This window comes from Chrysochloris asiatica, unplaced genomic scaffold (assembly GCF_000296735.1).
Source record: "Chrysochloris asiatica unplaced genomic scaffold, ChrAsi1.0 scaffold00066, whole genome shotgun sequence".
Taxonomy (NCBI): domain Eukaryota; kingdom Metazoa; phylum Chordata; class Mammalia; order Afrosoricida; family Chrysochloridae; genus Chrysochloris; species Chrysochloris asiatica.
This window is the reverse complement of record NW_006408584.1, coordinates 11,473,224-11,483,799: the sequence shown is the minus strand read 5'-3', so window position 1 is coordinate 11,483,799 and position 10,576 is coordinate 11,473,224. Positions and strand designations below refer to the sequence as shown.

At 36.9% G+C, this 10,576-nt stretch overlaps 1 protein-coding gene across 1 annotated transcript in view; it reads left to right on the top strand.

The window, feature by feature from the left end:
* Positions 1–10,576, top strand: part of LOC102829971 (probable ATP-dependent RNA helicase DDX60-like) — a gene marked incomplete at its 5' end in the record, with an annotated part of 180,523 nt that overhangs the window by 118,144 nt on the left and 51,803 nt on the right. Inside the window, 2 exons of the mRNA XM_006864549.1 lie at positions 2,841–2,988; positions 6,396–6,548. Of these exons, the coding sequence (XP_006864611.1) occupies positions 2,841–2,988; positions 6,396–6,548 (301 nt within the window). The remainder of the gene's footprint in view (positions 1–2,840; positions 2,989–6,395; positions 6,549–10,576) is intronic.

Below are 10,576 nucleotides of genomic sequence, written 5' to 3'. Positions count from 1 at the left end.
AGTGAAATTAGTCAATCACAAAAGGAAAAATATTGCATAGGACCACTACTGTAAAAGACTAAGAAAAAGAACCCATACTAATCCACTAAAGTGGATTCCTAGCAGGTTGCTAGGACATAGGGGTAGGAATAAAGGGGGGAGGGGAAGGCGGAGCACAGAGCAGGGAATAGACATAGGATAATTTGGGTATTGGGGAGGGGAGCAATATACAAGTAGGGAGAGGGTAATGGAAGAACAAGGCAGACGGGAGAAAATTAGGCAGGTATGAATGAGCTAAATGGGACAGAGGTAAAAGCAGATCTAGGCATAGCCTTGGAACAACAGGGCTCTGGGATCCAGAGACGGGGACAGAGTTGGAATGGGGAAAAGTGGGGAATAATGTTGAGATACTTGGCTAACTTTTGAACCTTGGTTTTCCGTGCATTATAATATAAAACAGTCACTGGAGGAAGAGTGAAAGGAATAGCCAGAAATATCACCATAGAGAGCTTGTAAGTCCGTCTTCTGCCTATATCTAATTGGAATACCTAAAATGGGGCTACAATGTATCTAGTGAAGGAGGTCTCATGAGGAGCCTGTGCATTGCATAAAACTATAGAAGGAAGCCTGAACCACATCCAGACCATCAGAGAAGGGAAACTTTCCTTTTGAAAGGACAAGCAGACCAGCCTGGAGCAGCCAGAAAACCAGAAGACACTTCTTGAAAGAAGGACCTACAGGAAAAATACAAAACAACAAGGGCAGTCCAACTGTTACCACAAGAACAAGCAAGTTGTCTGCCCAGGAGATATCAAGGCAAGTGGTTAGGTCCTCTCAGTGCAAATCCTCCTCCAAGACAAAGATGCAATGGGAAAATACGTTCTGAATGGCGACCACACACATCACCCATAAAGAGAAGTGACTGAAGAACATCGAAGAAGCTGCGAGCTAAGCCCTGCATCGTTCAGCAGACTATGGTGAGCCCAGGTAGAGACCTGGTCGGCCAGCAGTGAGGCAAGACCTGGGGACTCATGGGCTCAGAGTCAGTGACACATCCACAGAGGACTAGAGAGGAGACCGAAGCGACCAACTGATAAGAAGAGGGTGGACAGATGCAGGAACACCCACACCTGCAGATGATACCCACTTGCCAGTCTCAAAGGTCAGCTCAAGAAGGCAAAGCCAAATATTACAACAAAATGTTCAAAGATCTGGAATCAGAAAACCAAAAAGGAAGAACACGTTCAGCATTTCTCAAGCTGAGGACACTGAATAAAAAATTCAAGTCTCGGCTTTTGTTATTGAAGGATTCCCTGGGCAAATTATTGAATGATACAGAAAGCATGAAGAGAAGGTGAAAGGAATGCAGAGTCACTGTACCAAAAGGAAATGGTTGATGTTCAACCATTTACAGAAGTAGCATATGATTAAGAGCCAATGATACTGAAGGAAGAAGTCCAAGGTGAATTGAAGGAATTGGCAGAGAGCAAGGCACCTGGAATTGATGGAATAAAAATTGAAATCTTACAAGAAAGTAAGGCGGCAATGGAGGCACTCATTCATCTATGCCCAGAAATTTGGAAGATAACTGTCTGGCCAATTGGTTGTAAGAGATCTGTATTTGTGCCCATTCCAAAGATAAGTGACCCAGTGGAATGCAGAAATCATCGGACAATATCTGTGATATTCCATGTGAGTAAAGTTTTAGTAAAGGGTAATACAGAAACGGTTGCAAGCATACATTGACAGAGAAATTCCACAGGTTCAAGCCGGATTCAGAAGAGGATGTGGAATGAGGAATATCATTGCTGATGTCCAATGGATATTGGCTGAAAGCAGAGATTACCAGAAAGATGTTTACCTCTGCTTTATTGACTACGCAAAGGTGTCTAATTGTGTGGATCATGACAGACAAGCTATGCACAATATTAGAAAATATGAGCATTCCTGAATACTTACTTGTACTCGTGAGGAATATGTACATCATCCAAGAGGCATACAGCAGACCCAGGAAGAATATGTAATCTGATAGTATGTTCAATTTGTTCCTCAAAAGACATCAGCTTGAAGACTAAGGTGTGCCTGACCGAAGCCATGTTATTTCCAATAACCTCATATGCATGCAAAAGCTGGAGAGTAAAGAAGGAAGACCATAGAAGAATTGATGCTTTTGAGTTATGGTGTTGAAGGAGAATATTGAAAGTGCCATGGGCTGCCAAAAGAACCAACAGATCTGTATTGGAAGAAGTGCATCCTTGGAGGCCAGGATGGCCAAACTTCATCTCTCATACTTCGGACATATTGTAAGTAGGGACCAGTCACTGGAGAAGGATATCATGTTTGGTAAGGTGGAAGGTCAGAGAAAAAGAGGAAGATACCCCAGTGAGATGAATTGGCAATATGACAGTATCAGTGGACTCAAGCATGGCAACAATTGTGAGGTTGGCCCAGACCGGGCAGTGTTTCGTTCTGTTGTGCGTAGGGTTGCTATGAGTCGGTATGGACTCAACAACAACAACATAACATTTCTAACAATCAATCTAATTTTTCTTTGGTTTTCTTCTTTCTTGCTTCTGTTTGGATTCAGGCTGAAATTCTTACATGATTGCTGATATGCTAACATTTTTGGGCCATGCCTTAATCTCTTCAACCTGTCTTCCAACTACTTTCATCCTCAACTATATATTCTTTCTCTTCCACACTTTTCTATGAACAAGTATATCAGAGGGAGGAAATTCAGTCAGGCTTGATGCTGGATAAGTGTGAAAATTTTAGTAATGAAGATGAGCTGGGAAATCTTGAGTTTCTTATGGTGACTGAGTATGAATAACCATTATTTAAAATTTTATTTTTATAAACAGAGATGGAAAAAGTCAGAAAAATCCCAGAAAAATGGACCAAAGCCTAATACAAGAAGCTGAATATAAGAATATATGCAAGAGCCTAGAGAAGAACCTAAGAATCCCTCAGGACTGCACATATGCTGATGAAAAAGCAATAGACACTAAGGTTAGCACATAGCATTGAACATTTCTCTAGCAAATCATTTCTTCCTTCTTTTGTATTTCATGTGTACTGCTGCAATGTATATTGAAAAGGATTTACATGTTATTTTTTTTATTTTTTGACAGTTTATTTCAGAAAATGTCTGTCCTTTCATTATTTCTCTGTATCATATTAGTTTATAGCCTGAATTCTTGAATCCAGTCTCATGGCTTCATTTGGATAGTTATCATATTTTGGAGACAGATAATCAAATACACTGTAAGTAGTATTCACACAATTTCTCAAAATTAGAGACTTCTATAATAACCATGGCTTCCACTCAAAAGTCATGAAAATATCTGATAGTATTATGCCATTTCTTATTTAAAATATTTTTGTTATGAAAATCACTTATGGTCATGGAAGACAAATTTAAAAATACAAATAAAATAAAAAAAATACAAATCAGCATCAGTAAAAGCAATATTATCACTTGTATGTAATCATTGCCCTGATGGATGAAACTTTTTCTATACCTACACGTACACTACAGACAGAAACACACACTTTTTTTACAGATATACATACTCATCTCATATATTCTTAACAAAAATCAAATGATACTGTATACATTATTTTATTACCTAATTTTTCTACTGTTAATATGTTTCTTAATAATAATCATATACTTCTTGCATCATTCTGATGGCTTCTTGATAGTCCATTATATAGATGACTATGATTTAAGGAACCAGCCTTTGTTTAAGACAGGTTGGCTGGTTTTGTGTTTTATTTTCCCTTTTTTCTCCGAAAGGAGAATAAGAAAATAAGAAGTATGCATCTTTGCCTATATAACTCCCTAAAATTGAATTTCCTCCTTGGAACATGTTGCTGTTGTTAGGCGCTATCTTGACCCAGAACGAAGCACTGCCTGGCCATGAGTCAACCTCACATGTTTTGCTAATGTGAGCTCATTGCTACTGCCACTATGCCAATCCATCTTGTTGGGGACTTTCCTGTTTTTTCTTACCCTGCACTTATGAAGCATGATGTCCTTCTCCAGGGACTGGTCCTGATGTCTTAATAAGAGATTAAGTCTTTCCATTATGGCTTCTGAGGAGCATTCTGCCTGTACTTCTTCCAACCCAGATTTGTTTGGTGATTCATAGTACTTTTAATATTCTCCTCCAACACCATTACTCAAATGTATCAATTCTCTTTTGGTCTTCTTTATTCATTGTTCAACTGTCACATACATATGAGGTTATTGAAAATACCAGGGCTAAGTGAGGCACACCTTAGTCTTCAAACTGACTTTTTTGCTCTTCAGCACTTTAAAGAAGTCTTGTGCAGCATATTTGCTCAATGAAGTACATCATTTGATTTCTTGAATTTTAGTGGTAGATACGAGCAAAATGAAGTCTTTGACAACTTCAATCTGTTCTCCATTTATGTTGATGTTATTTATTGGTCCAGTGTGGAGGATTTCTGTTTTTTGTTTATATTGAGGTGCAACCCATACTGAAGATTGTGGTCTTTGATCTTCATCAGTAACTATTTTAAGTCCTCTTCACTTTTAGCCAACAAGATTGTATCATCCGCATATCACAGGTTGTTAGGGACTCTTTCTCTAACCCTGATGCCATGTTTTTCTTCATATAATTCAGTTTCTCAAGTTATTTGCTCAACATATAGATTGAATAAATATGGTGAAAGAATACAACCCTGCTGCACACCATCCCTAATTTTAAACCATTCAGTGTTACCTTATTTCATTCAAAAGACTGTCTCTTGGTCTTTGTACAGGTTCCACATGAGCACAATTAAGTGTTTTGGAATACACATTCTTTGCAATGTTGTCCATAGCTTTTCATGATGCACACAATCGAAATCCTTTGTGTAGTTAATAAAGTGCAGGTAGACATCTTTCTGGTATTCTCTACTTTCAACCAAGATTCATTTGAAGCCAGCAATTGTATCCCTCATTCCACATCTTCTTAATCCTGCTAGAATCTCTGGCAGTTCTTTGTCAATGTACTTTTGCAGCTAGTTTTTAATTATTTTTAGCAATATTTTACTTGCATGCAATATTAATAATGTTGTCTGATGATTTCCGCATTCTGCTGGGTCACTTCTCTTTGAAATGGACACAAATATGCATCTTTTCCTGTCAGCTGGTCTGGTAGCTGTCTTTCAAATTTCTTGGCATAGATGAGCGAGTGCCTCCAGTACTACATCAGTTTGTTGAAAGATTTCAATTTGTATTCTACCAATTCCCAGTACCTTGTTCTTTTCAATACCTTCAGTGTACTTGGACTTCTTCCTTCAATGTTATTGACTATTAATCATATTGATCAGCCTCTTGAAATGGCTGAACATTGACCATTTCTTTTTAGTAAAGTGACTCTGTTTATTCTTTACCTCAGTTTGAGAAATGCTGAGTCTGTTCTTCCCTGTTGGTTTTCTAACCCCAGGTCTTTGTACATTTCTTTATAATATATGGTTTTGTCTTCTCAAGCTGTTCTTTGAAATCTTTTGTTCAATCTCTTTTCCTCCTCATTTCTTCCTTTGCTTTAGCATCTTGATGCTGGAAAGCAAGTTTCAGAGTTCTCTTCTGACATCCATTTTGACTTTTTTCTTCTTTCTTGTGTTCTTAATGACCTTTTGCTTTCTTCTCTTATGACATTCTTGATGTCATCTCACAACTCTTCTGGTCTTCAATCATTAGTATATAATCCATCAAATCTGTCCTTGAGATGATCTCTAAATTCAGATGGTATATGTTCAAAGTTTTGATTCTCACAGACTTGTTTTAGTTTTCTTCAGCTTCAGCCTGAATTTGCATATGAGCAACTGATGTACTGTTCTCTGGTGTGCCCCATTCTTGGTTTAGCTGATGATATGGAGCATTTCCACCACTCCTTTCCACATATGTACTTGATTTGATTTCCTTGTATTCCATCTGGTGATGTCCATGTGTGTAATCATCTTTTAGAGTATGGATTCTTTAAATGTCACTCATGGCTTCTTTGAGGTGAGAAGTAAGCTTTCACTGACCATGTAGTTTAAGGAAACAGCTTTGTTTTTTTGGTGGAGTCTCTTCAGGGAAAATACTCCTAAAACTCCAGTAGAAAGCTCATCTTCTCCAGGGTACCCTAAGTGTCTTATCTATGGCCTTATTAGTATTTTTCACACTTGAAGTGGGGTTAACACAGTCTGTTAGAAAAATCAATATTTTCTCCAGAGTTTCTTTTACTTCCAAGCAGCATTCCCTTTACTAATGTAGAGTCAAATTCAGACATTTGCCTCATTTAACTATATTATTAGATAGTGTATGTTTAAATATTTTCATTTAGACATGTTTTATTCTGTCTTAAATTGAAACCAGATAAGAAGTGGTCAAAATTTCTAAAACATCTTGATTCTTTTAGACTTTGCAGGACATTTTTGATCGAGTAAGATTCCAAATAAAAGGTGAAGAAATGAAGACTTTGGCATGTAGGGGCATTGGATATCATCACAGCTGTTTGAGTGCCAAAGAAAAACAATTAGTTGAAGTTCTCTTTAGAAAAGGATTTATTAGGGTAGGTAATTTTTTTTTCTTTCCAAAAATCAAAATGATGTCTACATGAAGTGGGATGTTATTGAAAATTAAACCATATTCTCTTCTAATTTATATGCTTTTTTTTTTTTTTTTTTTTTTTTTTTTGCTACCCAGGGTGCAACTGCATATGCCCCATTACTTTAATTGTGGGAGGAAGATTTTAGATTTTTTTTCCTGTTATTTTCCTAAAGTCTTTAAGAGAATAAAGCAGTTCCCTAAACAGTTACTTTTCCAGTTATTTCTATAGTTAAGTATATCTTTGAAATTTTATTTTCAAAGTTTAATATACAGAGAATTTTGTCATTTGTTCACATCATTTTGGCTACAGAGGACCTTCATGAAAAAGAGTTTAGTTTGATCTTTTTCTGATGTACTAAAAAGAAGAGCTGAAATAAGAGCAAGAACATGTCTTCCTTGGGGCCTACTGCATATCTACTCAGAGGATTTAGCTATGTCACACAATATTTCCACTGCTATCATTGATAGTGCACAAGTGGACGATGACATTACATAGTTTGCAAGCCAAACCCTTGTAATCTTTTGTGTAGTATGTGCATTGGGATCATTTGGCTAAATTCTCAGGAATTTCTTAATAACGTTAAAATCTCACTCTTTAGATTTCCCACATTATATTTTGGGGTACGTACTTAGGTTCTTGTGTGTGTCTATGTGTCTGTGTTCATGAAAGAGAAAATAAGAGAGTGAAAAGAAACAAAAGGAGTGAGACAGATAGATACAGAAGCAGAAATTGAATCTCATTGTGTTACACTATTTAACATCCATTAGTGTTGTGGGTTATGAGTCGGGCTGCTAGCCACAAGGTGAGTAGTTCATTACTACCAACTACTCCATGGGGGAAAGATGAGGCTTTCTGCTCCTGTGCAGGGGGTTATCAGAACTGAGTTGAAAGCACACATCCACCAACCCCCACCACCAATTTTAATAAAGAAAACATTGGTGAAAGTCAGATATAATTAAAGGGTAAGTTCTGTTATCTGGTTAACCAAAATGTATCATTAACAACATTGCTTAGTTATTCTACTAAGTAACATTTGTTATCTGCTAAGTGTAATTGTCTGTAACCAGAGACCTATTTTATGCAAAATTATGTATTGAGAACAAGAGGCACACCTATTCTGATCTGCATAGCCAATGTCTAAAATAATCATTATATAATAGTTACTCAATGATTATTAGTTTAATGAATGAATGACCAGATGCTATAGTAAAAATGTGTTGTTCAGTGCTGTCAAGCCAGCTCTAATTTATAGTTACCCTGTATAGGGTTTCTGAGAAGCAGTTGGTGGATTTGAGCCAACAACTTTGTGGTTGGCAGTCAAGTGCTTATCCTACTGGGCTTCACCAAGAATACTAAGAGTTTAAAACAAACAAAAGCAAAAGCAAAATAGTAGCTATCAAGTTGATTCTTACTCCTGGCAGCTCCATGGATGTATGATTAGAACTGTATTTCATAGGGTTTCCAGTGGCTGAGTTTTTGAAAGATCACTGGCCTCATCTTCTGAGGCATCTTTGGGTGGAGTCGAACCTCCAATCTTTCAGTTCCTCCAATCTTTCAGATAGCAGTCAGCTATTAGTTGTGTGTACCACCCAGGCACTCTGTTATGGAAATGGTGATAATTTTGTTGTAGAGGACACATTTAAAAAAAAATGTATTAATTGACTCTTCCAGGTTTGACATACACCTTCATAGGCTCTTCTATAATACAGCCTCTAACAAAACTAGGCTGTCCCAATCCCCTAGTAATAGAATTGTTTACCATCTATAGCAAGAATGTTGGTAAAGCACCAAAATATACACATGGTGTGTCCCTAGGTTGACTTCGCGGGGTCCATGCTGTGAGACCTAAAATTCTCACGAGGTTGTCCAAGACAAAGAAACATGTCAGTAGGGCTTATGGTGGCTCCATGTGTGCTAAGTGTGTCTGTGACAAGATCAAGCATGCTTTCCTTATTGAGGAACAGAAATGGTTGTGGAAGTGTTGAAGGCACAAGCACAGAGTCAGAAAACTAAATAAAAACTAATGGAGCTTTTTTCAATAATAAAAAGGCCAAATGTCTTGTTGGTTTGGTTGTAATTTGTTGGGATATAGATTAGGTAGATATTAGGAGACCTCGTGGTTTTGTCCTTAATTCTCCCAATAACCCAGTGGTAAATTTTATGGAGAAAAGTACAGATGTGTTGAGGGTCTGATGTGACCCAGAGCTATTTATATGTGTTAGGGAACTAGGATTTTTGCAAATGATATATTTAGTGGTTTATATCTACTCACTGAAAACCCTGATGAACATGTTAACATAAGATGATAATATAGTGGGCCCCATATTATCAGTTTTTTAGTCTTAATTGGGTTCCATTACGTTTCTCAAACATGCAGACATTAATAAGAATAATAGAATTCTGTTGTATAATGTTTGGTTGATTATAATAATTAAAATGAAAACATTTTTAACTGAAATAATTATTTATTATAATTATTTTCTAAATTTAATGTTTTTACTCCCCCCACTTTTTTTTGTTCTTATCATAGAGTTTTATTGCACCTTAATGAATATAGATACAGCTACCTGAGATAATAATTAGAGAAAAATCACTCTATAGATTTAAAATACTAAAATTGAGCTTGCCCTATAGCTGATACCTGAGTTCTGATGTGGCAGTGTGGGCTAATGCTCTGAACTGCAAAGTCTATTTGAACTGTCAGGTTAGCAGTTCAAGCCTACCAGCTGCTCCTCAGAAACACTATACTGGGTCCTTATTGGTCAGAACCAACTCTAAGGAACTTAACAACAACAACAATACTGATATCAACATAAAGAGAAAGGGAGGCCAATTAGAAATAAAAAAAAAGAAAAATGCCAAAAAAGAAAAAGTGAGATTATGCTGGTAAACTTTAAAGTTTGTCAAACTCCTTTCCCTTAAATTAGCATAGAAATTTAGGGGGTGGGGGGAATGAAGCAATTTTTCACTTTTTACTTAGATATACTATTTGTATGGATGCAAACTCTGCAAACATATTATAGTTCAGCAAGGTAGGCAATCGTTTGGAAGTGTATTTGGAAAACTGAAATTCTTTTCTAATCACTTACTAAAAATGTATTTATTGCCATCTGCTCCTCAAAACTGTATACAGGATCACTATGACTCAGAATCTACTTGACAGCACTTAATAACAACATCATGTGTCAGGAATCGCTGGTCATGCAAATGGTTGATGTGCTCATTGCTCACTGAAAGATTGGTAGTTCTGATCCACTCCAAGGCACATCGAAGAAAGGCCTGGTGATCTACTTCCAGAATATCAGCCATTGAAAGGCTTATGGAGCACAGTTCTAACCCTACACACAGGGGTCACCATGAATCAGAGTAAATGCAAATGCAACTGGTACTGGTACCATATGTCAGGTACTCTGTTTGGTGTGGCAAAACAACAAGTGAATGATATTTGGAATTTGTTGTAGGACAATTAAACAGCGAGTAATATACCTTCATGTAGTCATTACTACTGATAATTAGTATAGGATAAAACCAACTGCCATCAAGTCGATTCCAACTCACTCTAATCCTGCATAGGGTTTCTGAGACAGTAAATCTTTACAGAAGCAGACAGCCTCAACTTTTTCCCACAGAGCAGTTGGTGGGTTTGAACTGCCAACATTGTGGTTAACAGTCTACTGCTTATCCTACAGCGCCATTGTGGCTCACTACATACGGTGATATACAATGAATAATAATGGTAAGGGGTGTTCTTTTTGGGTGTGTATCTGGTAATTTCAAAAAGTCCTTTAAATTTTGAACAAAGAAATGAAAATGTTTTTTAAAAAATGAATATTTGCAGGGAACATATTTTGTCCAACAGTGACAGTTAGGCCTTGAGTCAGGAAGTTCTTAGTATTTTGGGGAAAATATAAGAATATCACTATGACCACTATCTTTAGCTTTTCTACTGTGGCTTAATAGGTCAAAAATTTTTTCAGAAACTATATAAC